The sequence below is a fragment of the Psammomys obesus genome, unplaced genomic scaffold (assembly GCF_907164565.1).
Source record: "Psammomys obesus unplaced genomic scaffold, mPsaObe1.curated_primary_1811, whole genome shotgun sequence".
NCBI lineage: Eukaryota > Metazoa > Chordata > Mammalia > Rodentia > Muridae > Psammomys > Psammomys obesus.
In genome coordinates, this window is record NW_026593286.1 from 423,331 (window position 1) to 443,689 (window position 20,359).

The 20,359-nt window shown below is 38.2% G+C and overlaps 1 protein-coding gene and 1 long non-coding RNA gene across 7 annotated transcripts in view; both read right to left on the reverse strand.

The window, feature by feature from the left end:
- Positions 1-1,082: 1,082 nt before the first annotated feature.
- The window catches only part of Septin2 (septin 2), a 31,338-nt gene continuing 12,061 nt past the window's right edge, over positions 1,083-20,359 (reverse strand). For 4 of the 6 annotated variants that reach the window (XM_055616511.1, XM_055616510.1, XM_055616512.1 and 1 more), the window contains exons 4-13: positions 16,833-16,919; positions 15,250-15,373; positions 14,101-14,235; positions 13,873-13,990; positions 12,128-12,229; positions 11,448-11,593; positions 7,302-7,385; positions 5,407-5,464; positions 3,860-3,979; positions 1,083-3,071 (exon numbers count right to left, since the gene is read on the reverse strand). In XM_055616511.1, coding sequence (XP_055472486.1) covers positions 3,878-3,979; positions 5,407-5,464; positions 7,302-7,385; positions 11,448-11,593; positions 12,128-12,229; positions 13,873-13,990; positions 14,101-14,235; positions 15,250-15,373; positions 16,833-16,919 — 956 coding nt within the window. In that variant the 3' untranslated portion in view covers positions 1,083-3,071; positions 3,860-3,877. The remainder of the gene's footprint in view (positions 3,072-3,859; positions 3,980-5,406; positions 5,465-7,301; positions 7,386-11,447; positions 11,594-12,127; positions 12,230-13,872; positions 13,991-14,100; positions 14,236-15,249; positions 15,374-16,832; positions 16,920-20,359) is intronic. The other 2 variants (XM_055616515.1, XM_055616513.1) reach the window with 2 other exon arrangements.
- On the reverse strand, positions 18,648-18,985 carry LOC129683683 (uncharacterized). The gene is made up of 2 exons (XR_008721184.1): positions 18,907-18,985; positions 18,648-18,825 (listed from the first exon to the last, which is right to left on the reverse strand). It is a non-coding gene; the product is annotated as an uncharacterized LOC129683683 (long non-coding RNA).

Consider the following 20,359-nt stretch of genomic DNA (forward strand, 5'->3'; position numbering starts at 1 on the left):
AACAAAATAAAACAACAACAACAAAAAAAACAGGAGGAAGAGAGGGGCTGGAAAGGGAAAGGTACTAGGTGGTCAACCCAGCGGTCAGGCTGCCAAGTGGGCAAGAGGCCAAGATGAGGTTGATCTTCCACCCAGATTACAATAATTCGTCCAGATTACAATAAAGTTTAGGTTTGTATGTTTCTTAAACATTTATTTTATGTATGTAGGCAAGTCCTTTCTTTCCCCTTTTTGAGTCCCCAGATCAAACTAAGGTTTGATCAGCCTGGATGGCAAAATACTCTTAACCACTGAACCATCTCACTACTCCAAATTCAGGTTTTTAAAGTTGTTTTCCTGGGCTGGAGAGATAGTTTAGTTATTAAGAACACTGGCTGCTCTTCCAGAACACCCAAATCTGATTCCTGGCACCCACACGGCTGCCCAAAACTGTCCGTAACTTCAGATCCAGGGGATCTGACATTATTTTCTACCTCCCTGAGCACTAGATGTGCACATGGTACAGAACACAGGAGCAGGCAAAACATTCATACACGTAGAATGAAAACTCAACAATCTGAGTGGTGGCGCACACCTTTAATCTCAGCACTCTAGAGGCAGAGGCAGATGGATTTCTAGAGTTGGAGACCAGCCTGTTCTACATAGAGTTCCAGGCTAGCCAGGCTACAAAGTGAGTCTCAAACAGACCAACCAACAAAGAAATCAAGTTGTATAGCAAATTAAAAAGCTGTTTTCCTAATTATCTTTCTTACAGACATGGAGAATTAGAAATATATAATGGACCACCTTTACTTCCCACTAGGCTTAACAGTTGTTGTTTCATTTTATCCTTAGTAAACTTAACTATGAAGTCTTAGCGTCCACTTTTGCCAAATAATCATAGACCATTTGATAACCTGTACATAGTTTTGTCCCAGCTGTACCATTTCTTTTGGGCCATCTGGGTTACTTCTCATGAAAACATACTCAACTGATGAAAGAATAAGAAAACATATGTAACTTCTTGTTCTGATACAGTTGTCATTGGGCCCTGAATCTTCCCAGTGAACCTCACACCTTACTCAAATAAGAAGGACTACTCATTTATTATCTAAACAAATAGTGCTTTATTGAAAAAGGGTTAGTTTAAATGGATACAAAGTTGAAGTGTAAAATATTTTCAAAATACATTTCTACAGGTACAGGTTACTTCTTAGTGAAAGAGCAAATATTTATTAGCAAATGTGTATGTTTAGATTTGGGCAGAAAACTGAAGAGGATTAGAACTGTGGGCTGCCATACCTCATAATATACACTGCAATCCTTGGATATCAGCTGGCCCTAAGTGGCAAACTCACAAACACAGGGCTCACACTGAATGCTTGGAAATGCTTTTTTAAAAAGAAAGGAAAAACAAAAAAACCAAAAAAAAAAAAAAAAAACCAAAAAACAATTCTTTCTCCAAGAAACTTAATGTCAGAATAACCCAAACAAAGGACTGCATGGGTGCACTCTAAAGTCATCAATACTTTTCTTAGTAGGAACTACACACAATGAACCCCCCTGACCATTCACAGTGATAGATTAATAAAAGAGGAAAGCGAGCAACGTATTTTCTGTAATTTTTAACTAACAAATTTTAAGTTTCGTTTCATTAGTACTATTTTTCATTTCATTAGTACTATTGACTTTTTGCCTGAATTAAACATAAATCCCTACCTCATCATCAACCAAGCACTAAACTAGCACCTGCTTTGCTTCCTCCACACCACTGTCTCCTTTACTTGCCCCTTTCCAAGACTGTTAACTGACATTAGTAGACATGGTAGGTGTGAGAAGGCTGGCCAGAATATAAACCAAGCATGGCTCTGATCACCTGCTTGCAGCACAGATCTGAAGTGCTTTTCATTCATGTCATGAAGACATTTCTGCTATACAAACTAGGGAAAAAGTGACAGTGGCTGAAAACAGATGAGACAGTCCGCACATAAAAAACAAAAAACTGCTACTTTCCTTTAGATAGAAAATCACTGAAAAAGGGAAGAGTTAGAGGGAAACCTGGCGGGCATTTGGGCATTCAAATAGAGCACTACCCAATCACAAGCCTGGATTCAGATCCATGCCAGCCAAGGACCATGATTTCCACTGCCATGGCAGATCTTTTGCACCTAGTTATAGAAAGTACATTAAAGTGCAGTATAAAATATAAACATTTTGGTTTCTTAAAAAAGTATTGCCTTTTTAGTTGAGTAAAAAGTTTACTGACTCTTAGTATGTAAAGAGTCTTGATACAACATGAAGCTGTAGCTCATAGCTGCTTTGCTTCTCTCCACAGCACAGTCTGCGTCCACAGTATAAAGGCCTTGTAGTGAGTTCTCTACAGAGGTTTGAAAATGACCTGGCACTAGAATCCAGAGCTCTTAAAATTCAACCCTGAAATCCTGCTTTTTAAAAGCTATTTAAGTATAAACATGTATCTCATTAGATAAACTCCCCCGTTTTACCTGATTAACAGATAAATGTGCAGATGAATTAACCGTACTAGCTGCAGCAGCAAAATTAGTTTTGGGTGTTCTGTATAAATAAAGTTAACAGTGACTTCATTCTAATAAGCAAGTATCCTGCCACCAATATGCACAGCCACCTCTGTCACCATGTCCACCACACAGAACATTTTGAGCAAATAAAAATGTCTAGATATAAATCAGGAGTACTTGTTAATGATTAGTCAGGCCAGCTAAATCAAAGAAATTCACTATTAAGAGTATACATGTTGACTGATTCTTAGAAATAAATTCTAACATTAATGGTTAAGGAGGAAAAAAATCAGAAGTTACCTCAGAAAATATAAACTGTAATATAGCAATGAAATATAAATGTTAAAAGTACTTTATACCAAAGAATTAAGATTAAAAAAAAGAAGAAAAAGATATAAAACCCAAAATCAAAAGTTAAAAAAAAAAAAAAGCCAAAAAAACTGCAATCTTCAGGCACAGGTACTCAAATGTGGATGGACACACTTCTACAGGTGTGAAGAAGCGTGATGCTGTAGCACTTTTCAGGGAGACTTTCTTTTTATCCAAGAGTGTTTCCTGGAAAGTAAAAACAAAACAATCTAAATAGAAGTGATGCATTTGTTACTTCGATCAGTGATAACACTCCCTTTTGCATAACAAAGAGCATAATCCGAGCATTTAAGATGCCAGTTATGAGGCTCAGAAACTACCAGCTTCTGTAAAACTAAACTGTTCAGAATTAGAGCAGCCCACAGATCTATGTGATGTGCCAATTTCCAATGGTCACAGCATAGTTGCCTAAAAGGCTTGGAGGTCAGAGGTCTGCACCAAAGTGACCCTTACCTAAACTGTCACCTTTCCTTTTTTTTTCATCTGCAGAAGCTTTTAATAAATTAAGAAAGTCCTTTTTGAAGATGTTTCAGATATTAAGGAATTTTCAACACTATGAGTAATGAAGTTTTAAAATTTTCTTTAATATAAGTTTTGTTTGTAGGCGCTGGAGAAATGGCTCAGTGGTTAAAAGTGCTCTTTCAAAGGACCTGGGTATAATTCCCAGCACCCACATGGCAGCGCACAACTATCTGTAATAACAATTCCAAGGGATTTGACACCTTCACACTAATGCAAATAAAATGAAAATTAAATAAATTATAAATTTTTTTTGGTGAGTAACATTAAAATACAGGAATGTCTTTACTAGACAGCAGGCGGCAGCAGAGAAGAGTTTCTGCTTTTCAATAAAAGGCTAGTGAGTGATACAGATAACAGTAGATTTAAAAATGCAAAAATTATTAAGGCTTAGGACAAAGAAAGTCATCATACACGAGGCCGAGCTGGTGAGATTCTCCCTAACCCCAACTTACTAACATAAAAGTGCCACCTCACACATGGTGCCCGAGCGTCCCGCTGTCACTGTCACCACCCTGCATCTGCATCTGCATCTGCGCTTGCATCCTCGCGATCATCTCCTGCATGCGCCGGAGCTGTAACAGTCCATGGAAGAGTAAGTGGTGTCGTGACTCACAATATTTAGGTTCCATTGCTATTCTCAAACACAGTATGTTCAAATAAAAACATAAAAACCCATATAAAAGGTCAACATTTCACCAAGAATTCATGTAAATGACAAAATATGCAATTCAAGCAAGACTGAAATTATCAATAAACAGGAGCAACAGTTAAAGCATATTAAGATGATGAGGCCAGAAAGAAGATATCTATTAACCCCTGAGGAACACAAAGGGCATCTTTTCTGCTGGACAAAGTCATAGCTATGAAAACAATACTTATCCACTGCTACCTTTATCAGTTTTTTGTTATTTTTGAGACACATTATAATGTAGCCCAGGCTAGCCTCAAACTTCCTATGTAGCTGAAGATGACCTTGAATTCCTGATCCAATGCTGGAATTACAGGCAATTACAATCATGCCTAGTTTATGCCTTGCTGAGATTGAACCCAGGGGTTCCTGCATGCTATATAAGCACTCTAACAACTGTGCTACACCCCTAGGCTCCTCACTGATCATTGTCACTGAGGTCTGCAGATGTTCAGAAAGGCTCCAGGCAAGTACTTAAAAATATTTACTCAAATTTTCTTCAGGTAGATTTGTGTTTACAAGTATCTTATCCACACTGAATTGATTTGGCAAAAAAAAGGAAAAAACAAAGCAAAACTCTTTTTGTTTACAGAAGGCCTTATGACCATATCACCACTAAACAATCTGCACCCGCAACTCTACTAGGTTTGAACATGCCATTTTCATTAGTATAGTTCTATAGTCCTAATTGATTTCTAGCTGGTTATCTGGATAGCAACTGTTCTTTAAAATGTTTCTGTAACCAAAAGAGCAAGGCTCTTCTCATTAGTCCAGTTTTACATGATCTCCCTGTGTTATCACATGCTTGTTTACTCCTTCAAACATGGGAATTACTTTACCAAACACAAATAACAGTTTGCCAGGGTATTTTTTTTTTAAAGATGGCTATAAATTTAGAGGTTTAGAAGACTGACTTCTAATACTGACGGTGTCTATTTTAACCTTTACAATCCTATTAGAAGCATTTTCTTAATTCTTCCTTCATGAAAGTCCTACATATTTTCTACCCCATGTTTGAAAATGAATACAATGGAGGCTTCACTGTGCTTCCCAATTGGTTATTATCTATGTATAGGGAAAAAAGATATTTGAACACTTTATAGAAATCATATTATCTTGTATTATTAGCTAAATTGCTACTGGAGATTGAATAAAGCAATATATTTTAAAATATGTATATTCCATATTTACACATATATTTTAAAGACTTGTGCATAATGTTTAAAAAGGATAAGAATGCAAAACTACAATAAACTAATTATAAATATTTTTGATAACTGCAGATGCCAGAATATGACTATTCTACTTTACCTCAGCTTCCTTTTCAAGCAAGATCTGGTCTTTATTCATGTCCTCATTCTCCACTTTCCTAAGAGTGCAAAAAAACAAAGTGCAAAAAAACAAAAACAAAACAACAGTTACAACTGTAATATTGTAAGGCACTTCTGAATAGAGATGACCAAAGAAAACTTTAGAATTCTTAAGAACACCACTTTATAATCACATGCTTACTAAAGGGGCCCCGGACTGCTCAAATGACAAGCAGGGCTCCAGCAGGCCTTGCCTTTCTCCCTTCCCTCCCCCTTGTAAACCATAGATTACATTCCTAAAGCTAGACATCAAGGTCTGTTCCCTTATTTGCATACTTTCTTAGCCAGACTCATTCCTGAGGCCAACCACAAAGGTCCAGCTATCAAAGTATTGCAGTTCAGGAATCAAAAGCCCTTTTTTTAAATCACCTAATTAACTTGCCCAATCAAAATATGCCACCACATCCTTGCCCATTCTAACAGTTCTCTCCGTTTCTCCTCTTAAAAATTGCAACTGCAAGGTCATTTGCTGCTATTTTCTGCCTGAGTCAGACAGCAGGCACTTTTACTTTTTTCCCCTGCTCAATAAAGGATGTCTCTTGGGTGTGGTTTGTGCCTAATCCGGGATCTGGGAGGGAGCCTCCCTCCCACTCTGTTGGGGTCCCCTTCCCATACAGCTCTTTAAATTCAAGGCATAAATAAATGAAAACAAGGAAGGAAAAATGACAAAACAAGAAACTAGAAATTTAGAAGACTTGTTTCTGTAAGCTGAAAAAATTGATTTGACTTTGTCTTACCAGTCAAAAAGTAGCAGGTCTAACCCAAAGAAGGGTCTTGGTTTTATGTAAGTTCCCCCTTATGACCATACCGTGAATAAAACTATTACACTTGAAAGGGCCAGAAGGAGCTGGATGAACGGAGCAGACAGGATTGAGGAAAGAACACTGACAATACCAAAAGCATATGCTTGTAGAGATCCTTGTACTTTTTGCTTCTAAAAATCTTTCTTAATGTATAGTTTTCAAGTCAGTATCAGGCCGGAGGATCTCTGGAGCTGAAGTTACAGACACTTCTAAGCTTCCTAGAAGCCAAACTAAAGTCCTTTGAAAGATCAGTGTGCACTCTTAACTGCTGTGCCATCTCTCCATCCTGTCAAAAAACTTTGAATAACTAATGTACATCACTCATTCATTCAGCTATGTCATTCAACTCATTCATTCAGTAGAGACATGTTTTATCAGATGCAGTTAGGGCACAAAGTACACATCTCATACAAATAAATATACGAGGACAGCAAAAAAGAAAAGGTGAATGGATGTGGCCACACTGAGTCTGTAGAGAACAGAGCTGTTACTCCAGTGACACCCATGGCGAACTTATCCTCCACAGCTCTCTGTGGTGGTGCCTATCCTTATTTATAGACACATCACTACTTCTGAAGAAGTACTAATACATGCCTATGGCTTTTCCATCTAAAGCTGTGTAAAAGAAACGTTTTATTATTATTAGTCCACACGTTTGTGTTTTGCCTGCTATGTATGCCTATGCAGTACATGCATGCCTAGTGCCCCAAGATGCCAGAAGCTTGCAAGCATCAAATCCCCTGTAACTGGAATTACAGCAAGTTTGTGAACTGCCATGCAGGTGCTGGGAAATGAACCCAGGTCTTCTGCAAGAGGAGCAAATGTTCTCAACCAGAGCCATCTTTCTAGCCTCTAAAGCTGTTCCTGATGTGCACATTTTGAATGTCTCTTCCCCAACCTGCACCCCACCTGACTGAACTAGCAATATTCTTTTAACAATTTTTGAAAAGGAGGTCAAGAAGTGTGAGCTAAATACACAAAAGACGGGGAAGTGTCACAGAGAACATGATACAGGGAAGACAAGTGTGACAACCTGCCGCCTCTCTTCAGCCTCTCAGAACGGAAGTTTTCATAGTGAAGGTCTTGGGTCACTTCCTGTAGGTCCTGCATGTGGGTGCTGACAAAAGAGAAGATGTACAACAGGGGCTTAAGAGTATGGCAGTCTCACAGGGAACAACATATTAATTGAGAACACAGAAAAAAAAATGCCAGTATTGAGAGCCCAGTACTGTAAACTGTATATAGATTGCTGGTATCTCAGGTAAGACACTTAACTGTGGAAATGCTTGTATGACGTAAGCTCCCTTGCAACCACCATAAGCTACAATATAAAGGTCTAGCTAGAACATTTTCTCCTGAGCACTGCCACAGGCACTACAAGACAAAGCCATTATCATTGGAGAGATATTGATACACAAGAGATTTTATGAGACTTTATTAGGGTAAATGATACCTGAGATAAAACATACTTTATTTTTCTAAAACATCTTATAAGAAGTATATAATTCTAACAGGTCTCTGCCCAGCTTTTTTTTTTTTTTTTTTCCAAATACTACAGACTAAAAATGTGTGTAGAACATTACAATACATTTCTGTTTACTCAAGATCTAGGGATGTGGATAAAAGGGTAGTTAGATTTTCTTCGTTCTAAGAAACACACAACAGGCATAACAGAGGAATGCCGAGCCTACTGTGGAACACTAATAACCCTGAATGACTAGGCTAGAACAAACACTGCTCAGCACTGCAGAGCAGGTGTGTCTTAAGTACTTTCAGTACTAATACGTTACATTGGTGATAACTTGGATGGTAACATCTTACTGGTTTCAATCAGTAAACACTGTTGGCCTAAGTAGCAATTTTAACTAATCAAAGTATTAGTTTATTCAGATTACTTCTCTTTGAACTTTTTTCATTGAAGAAGTATATTTTATGGAGAACTACAAGTGGAAAACTTGAAGGCTTCATAAAGAAGTAATAGAGAGAAACTGTTTAGTACGTATAGTATATGGGCATTAAAAACACTACACCCCAAAATATACGTAACCACATAATAGTAAAAACAAAATAGGTTTTTTGTTGTCTCATCATGTGATATCCTTGGATTCATTTTAACATAGCAAGAAGACCATCACACAAAGCCAATATTTCTAGCTTCCAGAAAGAAGACAAATAAGCTTCCATATTTATAAATTACAACAGTGGGAAATAGATCAAGGCAGTCTTATGTTAATTTGCCACCCATAACATTTACAGAGTTTCCTAGGCTAATGTTGAAGCAGAGGTGCTGATTTACAGCCTGAAGCATTATTAGGCACTGGGGCTCTTGCTTTGTTTGCTGGGCAGTAGCTATGACACTATGGGTCCTGATTTGCTCTACTAACTAACCCGTCACAGGTAAGACAATGCTAACATGTAGGTGTTCATATACAGGTCTAACCATGACACTATCACCTCAGAATGTCTTTCTTTGTTTTGTGTGTGTACATGTTCAGGTGCTTGCACTGGCCAAAAAGAGGGTGTCAGGTCACCTGAAGCTGTTTGTTACAGGTGGTCGATGGATGCCTGACACGGGTGTAATACAAAGCAAGCACTTTTAACTGCTGACCCATCTCTCCAACCTGCTTTATTTTTCTCTTGTAATTTAGAATTCAACCAGGACAGCCGAGGCTACACAGAGAAACCCTGTCTCAAGAAAATACAACAAAACAAAATTTAAAGATCAATAAACTATAGTGTCTTTTTTCTCCCATACTATTATCCAAAGTCGTTACCTTTAATTATAACCTATTCAGAATCAAGGGTGAGGGGAAGGCATACTTAAAAGAAAAGGGGTGTATTGTTTTTAATCCTGTTGTGTTTTTGTTTTTTCTGAGACAGGGTTACTCTGTATAACCCTGACTGGCCTTGCCTGCCTCTTGCCTTCCAAGTGATGGAATCAAAGACATGCACCATCACTCCCTGGCTAGTCCTTTTACTTTTTAAAGTTTATACTTATTTATGGGGAGGCACTTGAATCATGGCTTGCATGAAGGTCAAAGGACAACTTGGAGGAATTAGTTATGGTCCTCCACCATATGGATCCTGCAGGTAAAATTCAGGTTGTTGAGTATGGTAGCATACATGTGTATTGGCTAAGTCAACTCACTGGTCTTTATATATTTATTTTCATTGTCACTTGTGTGTATTTGCAGAGGCCAAAAGTCAACCCTGGGTGTCTTTTCAATCACTTTTAATTTCTTTTGTTGTTTAAAAAAAAATAAAATGGGAAAAGGTTCTCACTAGAAGGAAAAGGGAAATGAATACAAAGGAAGAAATGAAATAAATAAAAGGGGAAAAAGTATTAAATTTCCTGAAGCTGGAATTACAGGCAATTTTGAGCCAACAGACATAGGTGTTGGAGATCAAAGCCAGGTCCTCTATAAGAACAGCAGTATTTATTTGTTTGTTTCGAGACAGGGTTTCTCTGTGTAGCCTTAGCTTGCTTTGTAGACCAGGATGACCTCCAACTCACAGAGTTCTACCTGCCTTTGCCTCCTTGAGTGCTGGGATTACAGGTATATGCTTCTGCACCCTGAAAACAGGAAGTATTTTTAAATTGCTGAGCAATTCCTCTCTCGTCCTTCCATCTTTTTTTAAAAATAAATTTAGGCTGGAGAGCTGGCTCAGAGGTTAAGAGCACTGGCTGCTCTTCCAGAGGTCCCGAGTTCAATCCCCAACACCCACACAGTGGCTCTCAACCATCTATAATGAGATCTGGTGCCCTCTTCTGGCCTGCTGGCCTACATGCAGACAGAATGCTGTAAATAGAAAATAATGCAAGAAAAAAAAAAAATTTAAATTATATTTCTGTGTGTTCCCACTATAGTCCACGTGGAAATAGTGGACTATAGTCCACTATAGTTCCCACTATACTGCCACGGACTGACACATTTCACTGACCCTATCTACCTTATTTCTAAGAGATGATCTACCAATGAATTTAGAATTTACAGATTTGGCTTGGTTTACAAGCCAGTGAACCTCATCAATCTACCTGTCTCCACCTCCCCAGTATTAAAATTACAGTCATATACCAGTGTAGCCAGATTTTTTGTGTGGGTGCTGGGGAATCCAAGTTCAAGTCCTTACACTTGAGCAACAGCAAGTATTTTACCTCCGCTGAGTCATCTACCCAGCCTCCCTTAAAGCACACTTTAAACAATACACTTTCTTTTAGAATGGTGGTTTGGATGAAAAATGTTCCCCACAGACTCAGATGCTTGATCACTCGGTTCCCAATTGGTGGCACGGTTTGGGTATGTTTAAGAGCTTTGGTCTTACCGAAGGAGAGTGTACTACTCAGATGGGCATTGAGATTTCAAAGCCTCCTGCCATTTCCAGTGTGTTCTTGCTGCTTCCTGCATTCAGTTTAAGTTCTCAGCTAGTTATTAACTATAGTACCTGTTACTTCCCCGCTGCAACATTAAGCCAAGTAAATCCTTTTACAAGCTGCCTTTGTTATGGTGGTTTATCAGAGCAAAAGCATCACCTATACTTTACCCTCTTAACAGAAATGGTGCTGGGGATTAAAGTGCTTATCTAGCATAATCAAGTCCCTTGGTTCAATTCGCAGCAGTGTATAAACTGGGTGTGGTGACACATGCCTAGAATACCAGCAGAGGGGGAGGTAGAGGAAGGAGAACCAAAAGTTCAAAGTCATCCTTGGATACACAGAGAATTTGAAGCCAACCAACATTTTTATTACTATAAAAACGAAACTCACCTGTAAAGGAAAGATGTTTATCAGTTGCTAAAAATAAATGAAAACCTCAAGGCTAAATGAGGTTGCTCTCATCTAATGTGAAATCTTCAGGCTAACAAGGAGGAGCACTGTGTGTTAGAGCTGACCTGGGGCAACTGCAAGAGACTGTCCACCTTCTAGGAGGTCGCAGAACCTCTTAGGTCATAGTTAATTTCCCTTTAGCTCAGTGGTTTAAGATGAGAGAGCAAGAAAACAATTACTACACTACAAGTCCTAGGAGAAAGAGAGTAGTTCAACAAAAATTTAGAGCCCCAATAAAGAACCTCTGTTCCAAATTGCAACGGTCTTATTAGTTGAGATAGAGGTATACCCAATTTCTGAATGTCCTGTTCTTCACGTTTTGCTTTGTCATAGTGAATGTAACAAGTATCTTACATGAGCATTGTTCTAAGCTTCAGGAAGTCATTGTGTTCTGGGTTCTCCACCTCCACAACACCCCATGGGTAGAGACGACCTCTGACCTTCTTGCCTTTGGCTTCAATCAACTGGTTGGAGCCAACCACAGAAAACGGAATACTGGCCTAGAAAGAAACACAAGGTAGTAGAGAATACCAATGTTCACCATAAACCAAGATGGACACAGAAATGGCTCCCTGCTGCTATATTACAAAGTGGCTTTTCTGTACTTTTGTTTTGAGACAGGGCCTCAATACATAGCTATGGATGACCTGGAATTGGCTATGTAGACCACACTGACCTCTAACTCACAGTGCTTATCCTGCCTCTGCATCCACCAGCCTCCTCAGTGTTGGTAATTAAGTAACACTATTGCCTGGTCTTAAATACATTTGATTGAGCGCTAAATAAGTAACACAATTTACTTAGAAATGGCAACTATTTTCCACATGGAACAAAGTCTAAACAAATAAAAGTCTGCAATGACATTTTCAAGCCTTAAGTTTCATCTATATAGCAAAACCGAAGTATATTATTGTAATAGGACTTTCCAAATCTTGTGACAGTTAAGTTTTCTTGGCCAAATTGTCTTTTAAAATATGTACACAAGAAAACAGGGAACAGGAATTGCTCGCCCTATATGCTGGGATAGTCCTTACCTTGAGGAGCCTAGTCTGCTCTTTAAAATCTTCATCTTCATCTGACTCTGCATCAGGTAAGTGATAGATTTTGATGTTATGCTCTTCAATTTCATCCAAGATCTAGAACAATAACACAACTAGAATCAATTTTTGCTAATTATTTTAGCTAACTCATTAGAAAGTTACAAGAATTATACTCAAGAGGCTGAGGCAGGCAGACCTTTGTAAATTGTTGTACACAGTAAGTTTCAGAGCAACCAGAGCAACAAAACAAAAACCAACCAAAACCAAAATCCACTAAAAATATGTAAGAATTATTTATATATCAATGATCCAAAAACTGATAAGTTACTGTCAACAAGTAATTTTTTTGTTGTTGTTTGTTTTTGTCTTTTTTGAGATTAGGTTTCTCTGTGCAGCCTTGGCTGTCATGGACTTACTTTGTAGACCAGGCTGGCCTCAAACTCATAGAGATCTGCATGCCTTTGCCTTCCTGAGTGCTGGGGATTACAGGTGTGTGCCACTGTGCCCAGCTATTTTCAAGGAATTTTTCAAATGATAAAACAGTTATTTATTTTTGAATTTTGAGAGCTCTTCTTCTTTTGAAATAACAATAATAGTAACAATTCTATTCTGTCACATTAAACAAAGTAGTAGGAATAATAATGACAGCTCCAATAACAGCAACTGAAAATACTCCCATAATCATCTATCAAGACTAGAGCCAGAGAACAGAGAGAGACACTCTAAGCACTTGAAGCTCCTGGGCAATAGTCAGGAGTCTCACACATAGTTACAGAATGGGAGGAGGAGTATATCATGCAGGAAAAAAATTATTATGGAGAGTAATCCCAGCATTTGGCAGAAGAGGCTGGTAGATCTCTGAGTTCAAGCCAACCTGGTCTATCTACATAGTGAGTTCCAGGCCAGCCAATGCTACTTAGTGAGACTCTTGTCTCAAAATATCAAAATTAATTAATTGATTGATTGATTAATCATGAGATGGGCATGGTGGCACATGCTTTTATTACCTATCTCAAAACCAAAACAACAAAACCAAAATAGCTGGGTACACTGGTACACACCTTTAACCCTGGTACATGGGAGGCAGAAGCAGGTGGATCTCTGAGTTTGAGGCGAGTCTAGTCTACAGAGTGAGTTCCAGGACAGCTAGAACTACACAGAGAAATCCTGTCTCAAACAAACAAACAAACAAACAACAAACAAAAAACCCAAACCATAGTAAGAATAACAATTAATTAAACAACCAAACAGGACACTGCAGAGACTGGTCAGTGTTGGATTAGCTGAGAGGTGATATGCATCAGGTGGTGTAGACAGCTGCAACATGAGTTTCAAAAACCAAATACAGGAAACAATTCTCCTTAGACCCACCCTTCAGTGGACCACTGCAGTGAAGTATTTGGGCTAAGGTAACAAACCTTCCTGGGGAAAGCACTCTTCCATGTCACATTACCCCCTCAGTATTTGTTGGGGACTCCTTATACTCAGCCACTTCCTACGCGATGAGGCTATTTTTATCTAAGAAGAATGCAAACTATACAAATTTGATTCTTTCATGAGAATGAAAAATAAAAAGCAGAACAAACACAAACAACCCTACAAATATTGAGTACTCTTTGAATGCTAATACATAAGGAGAAATGAATTCTGCAACTCAAGTGAGTCTTCCTTCCTCCTGTTTCCTGGGCAGCTGGCTCAAAGTCATGCTAAGGAGCCAGGAGTGGCCAGTTCTTACTCACCCTTTTTTTTAGCCGCTCACGCTCCTTCAGAGTTAGAGTGTCAGCTTTCGCGATGACAGGCACAATGTTCACTTTATTGTGTATCGCTTTCATAAATGCAACATCCAAGGGCTTCAGTCTAAATGTCACACATTTAGAAAAAGCAAGGAACACATTTTTTTTTCTCAAAATCATCTCGTTCTTGTATTATAATATGCAACATCTTTCTGTGGTAAAGAACTGACTCACCCATGTCCAAAAGGTGAGATGAAGTAGAAGCAACAATGTACCCTGTTATCAATGATGTGCCGTCTGTTCAATCCACTCTCATCATGTAGGTAGCGTTCAAACTGCTCATCAATGTAGGAGATAATTGTCTTAAAACTGAAACATAAATGTCAACAGTAATCATGAGGTGCAGAGAAAGGCACTTTCTAACTTCAAAGGAAAAACACATTTCTCTCTCCTTTTGCAGATAGTATGTAAAACAATCCATAACAGAAGATTGACTGTCAATCTTTAGCAAAATAAAGGTGTATGGGCTTTGTTTTTAAACTGTGACAAGTATTAAACAGTTTCAATAAAGCAATGGAAGTCAACAACAGGTTATAAAGTACCTGATAGTTGCCCTGTGAAACTGGAAGGCTGCCAACCCTCTGAAGACATACAACTGCTTCATAAGAGGCCAAGAAACAGGGCAATATCAGAAAGTGTGCAGTCCAAAGGAGGATTATGTAAGCTCCCAAAGAGGACAGCAAGGTCACAGGATGATGAGAAGGGAAATATTCTTAATGCAGAACTAGGGCAAAGGAGCAACATCCCCCTTTCCTTCCTTTCCTCAGTGCTGCAAAGTTGATGCTTTATTTTGGCAAGTTTACAACAAGGAGGAAGTAGGAACAAAAGTGGGATTTTCTGCACAATAAGGCAACAGGTTGCTCTACCTTCTTAATTTCCTTCTTTGTAAAAATGATGACAAAGAGCAGTCATTTACAGGTACTATGACTCAAGTTTCCCCTCCTACCATATGGAAGGGACAAACATACAAGAAGAGCAACTTGTCCACTAGTTGTAATTGCTATCACAGTGCTCTGTTTACGTTAGCAGTTTATAGGTGGTTAACTTTGAGTGCTCTTAGAAAAAACTAATTCTCAAGGTGGACATAGTGCTGGTCATCAAAAGACTTAGGCAAGCAAGGCAAGGGAATTTGAGTTCAAGGCCAGTCTGGATTATATAGTGAGACTGTGTTTCAAAGCAGCCATATTTAAACTTTAAATGATTAGCTCCAGCAACTTCAAGTGTTCTTAACATTGTCTATAGACGTACATATGTTAAGAAAATGAAAACAAATGCATAGCACTGGGCACTTTGGGGGGCTATGCACCCTTTGTGGGTTCATACCAATCCCTGCAGTTGATGGCATCCCCATAACCAGGTGTGTCCACTACTGTAAGCCGAAGCTTCACACCCCGCTCTTCAATCTCAACAGTTGAAGCCTCAATCTGGACAGTTCTTTCAATTTTCTCTAGAAAAGAAATAAACTTAATAGAAAACGTACCTTGAAATCAAGGCAGCATGCAAAAGGAAAGATTATCCATTATTTATGTTCTTATAAAAAATGACTTTGAAGTTCTTAGAAAGTAATATAAGGACTATTTAAAAAGATTCAGAGTCAGCAAGGAAAATTTTGGTGCTAAAAATGAATGTTTTTCTTGGGACCATTAAAAATAACAACATTGAGGGGCTGGAGAGATGGCTCAGCAGTTACGAATACTTGTTACTCTTGCAGAAAATTAAGGTTCAGTCACAACCATCCGGAACTCTAGTTCTAGGGGATCCAACCTCCAAGGGCACCAGGCAAATATATGGTATACACATATACATTCAGGCAAAACATTCAAACAAATTTAAAAAAAAAAATCTTCAAATAGCAATACTAGGACTAACAAAATAGCTCATGAAATACAAGCACCAGCTGCCAAGTCTGATGATGACCTGAGTTCAATTCCTGGAACCCATATGGTAGAAGTAGAGAACCAATTCCTGACTTCCATCCATGCATGCATACATGAATGTACAAATACACACACATTATGAAAAAATTTTAAATCTTAAGTTTCTGAGACAAAATAATTTCTGAGTTTATTTAAAAACAGGACATAAAAATACTGGTGAAAAGGTTGTACATCTTTACTGTGGTTGGCATTATAAGCTTAATCTATTCTTGACAACAAGTATTTATGAGGCTAGAAATGTAGGCCAGTGATAGAGCATTTGACTAGTATGTAAAAGGCCTAGGTTCAACTCACAGCATTGTAAAGCAAACAAACATATTTGAGAATGCCAGTGTCCTATGCCTGGATAATCAGAGAACAGACAAATTAGGCATGTATTCCTTTTAGATTTATTTATTTATTTTATGTATATGAGTAATCTGTTTGCATATACACCTGCATGCCAGAAGAGGGCATCAGACCACATTATAGACGGTTGTGAGCCACCAGGTGGTTGCTGGGAATTGAACTCAGAACCTCTGGAAGAGCAGACAGTGCTCTTAACCACTGAGCCATTTCTCCAGCCCTAGGCATGGATTGCTATAGTAATTTTCTATGTACATAACATTTTAAATTATATTTTTTAGATAATATAGAGGATTGAACCTATGACATCATGTATGCTGGGAAGGGCTCTAACACTGAGGCACATTCTCACTCTTGTATGTAACTTTTTAAAGACATGAAATTCTTTTAGTTACAATATGGACAGAAAACTAGGACATTTAATAGGTAACTGAAATAAAGGTTAGTTACACAGGTAAGTGTAGAACAAAGTCTACAACCAAGATATCAGGACCTCAGATATAGCACACTGTCCCTACTTAAGTGACAGTTTACAAAACACAAAGCGACTGAACAAAACACATGGCCACAGCTTAAGATATCAATTATATTCTAACAATGTTCAGGTGATGTAGAGATGTTTACCTGCAGCTCCAGGTATAATTCTTTCAGGGTAGAGATCAGTAAGGAATAAGCTGTTTATGAGAGTTGATTTTCCTAGACCAGATTCACCTTAAATGAAAATGAAAACACTGTCATGACCTTCTCCCAGATCACTGTTAAACTTGGAATGCTTACCACCACACATTCTTCACAAAAAGGGATGTGGATGCTCAAGGAAGGCGAGCAACTTGCTCAAAGTCAAAGAACAGAAACCTAATTTTAACCAAGTCTATGGAATTGCAGAATTTGTTAGTGGCATAATCACAAACAAATTTTATCTATTCACAGCTATATAGAACATACTTTGGAATTCTGTTGTTGCTGTTCTTTAGTGTTGATTTTTATCACTTAAGAAGCTTCATTCTTATTTTCATGCAAATTTTTCTAGTTATCCCTAAACACTATGCTTTTATATTCAATAATAGTGCTGTTAAGGTTTTGTATCTCCTTTCCTTTTTTGTTTTTTTGAGATGGTCTCATGTGGCTGGCATCAAACTCCCTAGGTAGCTAAGGGTAGCTTTGATCTCTTAATGTTCCTCCTCCTGAGTGCTGGGATTACAGGTGTGCATCACCATGCCTGGTTGGGTTCTGTCCTTAAAACTGTTTATATTTACAATTGATGTGCCAGTGTTTTGCCTGCATGTACTCAAGTGTACCCCACACATGTGCCCACAGAGGCCAGAAGAGTGCATTAGATCCTCTGGAACTGGAGTTTCAATTGTAAGCTGCCTTGTGGTAGCTGGGAATTAAACCAGAAAGTGCTCTTAATCACTGAGTCATCTCTTCAGCCCTTTTAAAGCTTGTTTTAAAATCACTTGCTGGTAAATTTCATACCACAGTAGACAACAATAACTTCAAAATGTTAAACCATGTGTTACTGTGTAAACTCCTTTCACTTGTCAGCTCTCTTACAACTAACATGCTTGATATTAACAATCTGTTGCAAAGGAATTACGATATTAGGGAATTATATCAGTATAATACAAGTTTCACATTTGCTTACATTTATGCAATGTTCACTGGGTAGAAAAAGGTGCATAAACTACCTCCAAATGGACACACATCAAATATCTATCAGTTACTTCAACAAATGTTTTGAGCCACACTCACTACACTAGTGCTAACACTTTCCATCTATCATTGACAATTCAATTCCACAACCTCCCAGGAACTCACAGCTGCAATCCCGTATGTGGCCAACTTCAGAGTCAAATGTCAAGACCCAATCAAGTCATACTGGCTTATCTGATTAACTGTATTTTAACCATTAGCTCAGGTTTAAAAGTTCCCTCCAAAACTCTTAAAGTTCAGCTATCATTGTACTGGTCATAGGGCTACTACTATTTTCAAGAATAGATTACTACTTTACTCAGGAGTGGCTGTTATGAAACTACACTCCCTCACCACATGATGCCCTCAATTGCACTACAACACAGCAAGAAGGACCTCTTTAGATAGGGTCCTTTGTCACACTGGACTCATAGTTCCCAGAAATATTTTCTTCATAAATAACACACTCTACACTCTATGGTATTCTAACTACAGAAAATGATCTAAGATAACATAATATTCCTGTAGACTTAAAACAATATTTCATGTGTATGATGTATTTTGCCTGCATGCAAGTGTACCATATGCCTACAGTATCCGAGGAAGCCAGAACAAGGCTTGGGTACCCTGGAATTGGAATTATGGGTGGCTATAAATTCCATGCGAGTGCTAGGGACTGAACCCAGGTCCTCAGGAAGAGCAGTAAGTGTCTTCTCTCTAAGGTCTCTCTTTTTTTTAACCACCAGAGCACTTAGAATTGTTTATTTCTATATAACTTGTTTAACTCATTTTCATCATTTGCTTCTGTTCACGGTTTCTTGACCAAGTTTTCATTTTACATTCCAAAATGTACTGCACCCAAAACAACGTGTTTTCAAACATCGCAGATACTCAAGTTGGACATTCATCTCCCGCCACCTACATGCTTGTTACTGGCAACTGTGGTCCTGGTAACTTGTTCAATCACTTTCCATGACAAGTTTTCAGAAAACAGTTGTTCAAGGACCTGGATGAGCCCGAGGGCAGGCCGGGTTCCGCCGCCCGGGGCCTCCGCTGCCCGCCATGCTGCCCGCGCTGCTCACGCTCCCGGGCGCTGCAGGGAAAAAGTCTCTAAGGTCTCTTAACATATCAATGGTAGAGACCTTGAGCTGTGTGCTATTTTCTGCACAAGCCTCATGGATTTTTGTCACATGGTTCTGCATATCATGATTTTCTTTTTTCCAGGAACACACAGATCATACTATAGAAACACTGAGTGCATTGTTGGCCTTGCTAAAATTTTGTTCATAAACACTAGTCTGTACTTTTTTTGTGATTTAGAATGGAATAAAGCTTAACTAATGAAATAGGTATGGGAGCTAAGCTAGGCACTGTGCTAGTACTTATGTGGTAAAGGCAGGGCAATCAGAGTTTAAGATCACAGCCGGTTTGAGGTTAGCCTGGGTTACATAAAACTGTCTCATAAACTCAAAAGTTGGGGGTAGTATTTTCTATTTGTCTAAAGTTTATATATGATTTTTTAAATTTCTACCTTACATGGCTGCTATGGTTTAGTGAGTCTAGACAATTAACTACCTCATCCAAGTTAACGTGGTCCTTTTTAGAAAGCTTACTGAACCCTGAATTATACAGTCAGAGATTGCTTGTTTTTTGAGTGCTACGCATCAGATGATAGTATGATGGATTACACTGGCATTTTCTATCAAGAACTGAAATTCACATTATTTTATTATGTAATTATACTCCTAAAATAGGTTAAAATAGGTCAGTAAGAATTCCCAATATCCTCATTTTAGGTCTGTGAAATATTAATTCTAAGAAATAATCAGGTCTTACGTAGTCATGGCCATCATAAAGCTTTTCAAATGCTTATTTTGTTTTAAAAATTTTTCAATTGTCAAAAACAAACTAAAGTATGGATGGGAAACAGAATCAACAGCTCATCATTAAAGCCAGGTGTGGTGGCTCAAGCCTTAAACAACACACAGGAGGCAGTGACATGCATTATCTCTGTAGGTTTGAAGCTGGCCTGTTCTACACAGCTAGTTCTAGGTCAGTCAGTGCTACATAGTGAAACCCTGTTTAAAAAACAAAAAGCAAAAAGCCAGTAACAACAATAATTTTAAAAAACCCACCACAATTCATCATTAAGCATCTACTGGCATGCTAAAACACAATATATGCTATGATCCAAAATACATTATAACAGCATCTATATCTGATACAATGAAAATACATTCAAGCAACCATTCAATTTCAATGGACTTCCTCTATAATTTTATGAATTACTAACTTTTAAGTGAAGATTAAACACAATACTAAATGATTAGCCATCTCTAGTATGTAACCAGTCTACAAATTCACCTATAACAATACCTCACAAATCTGGATTGTCACAAAATTTGACAGTGTCTATTTTTGTTGTTGTTTTTGCTTTTTGAGACAGGGTCTACGTAGTT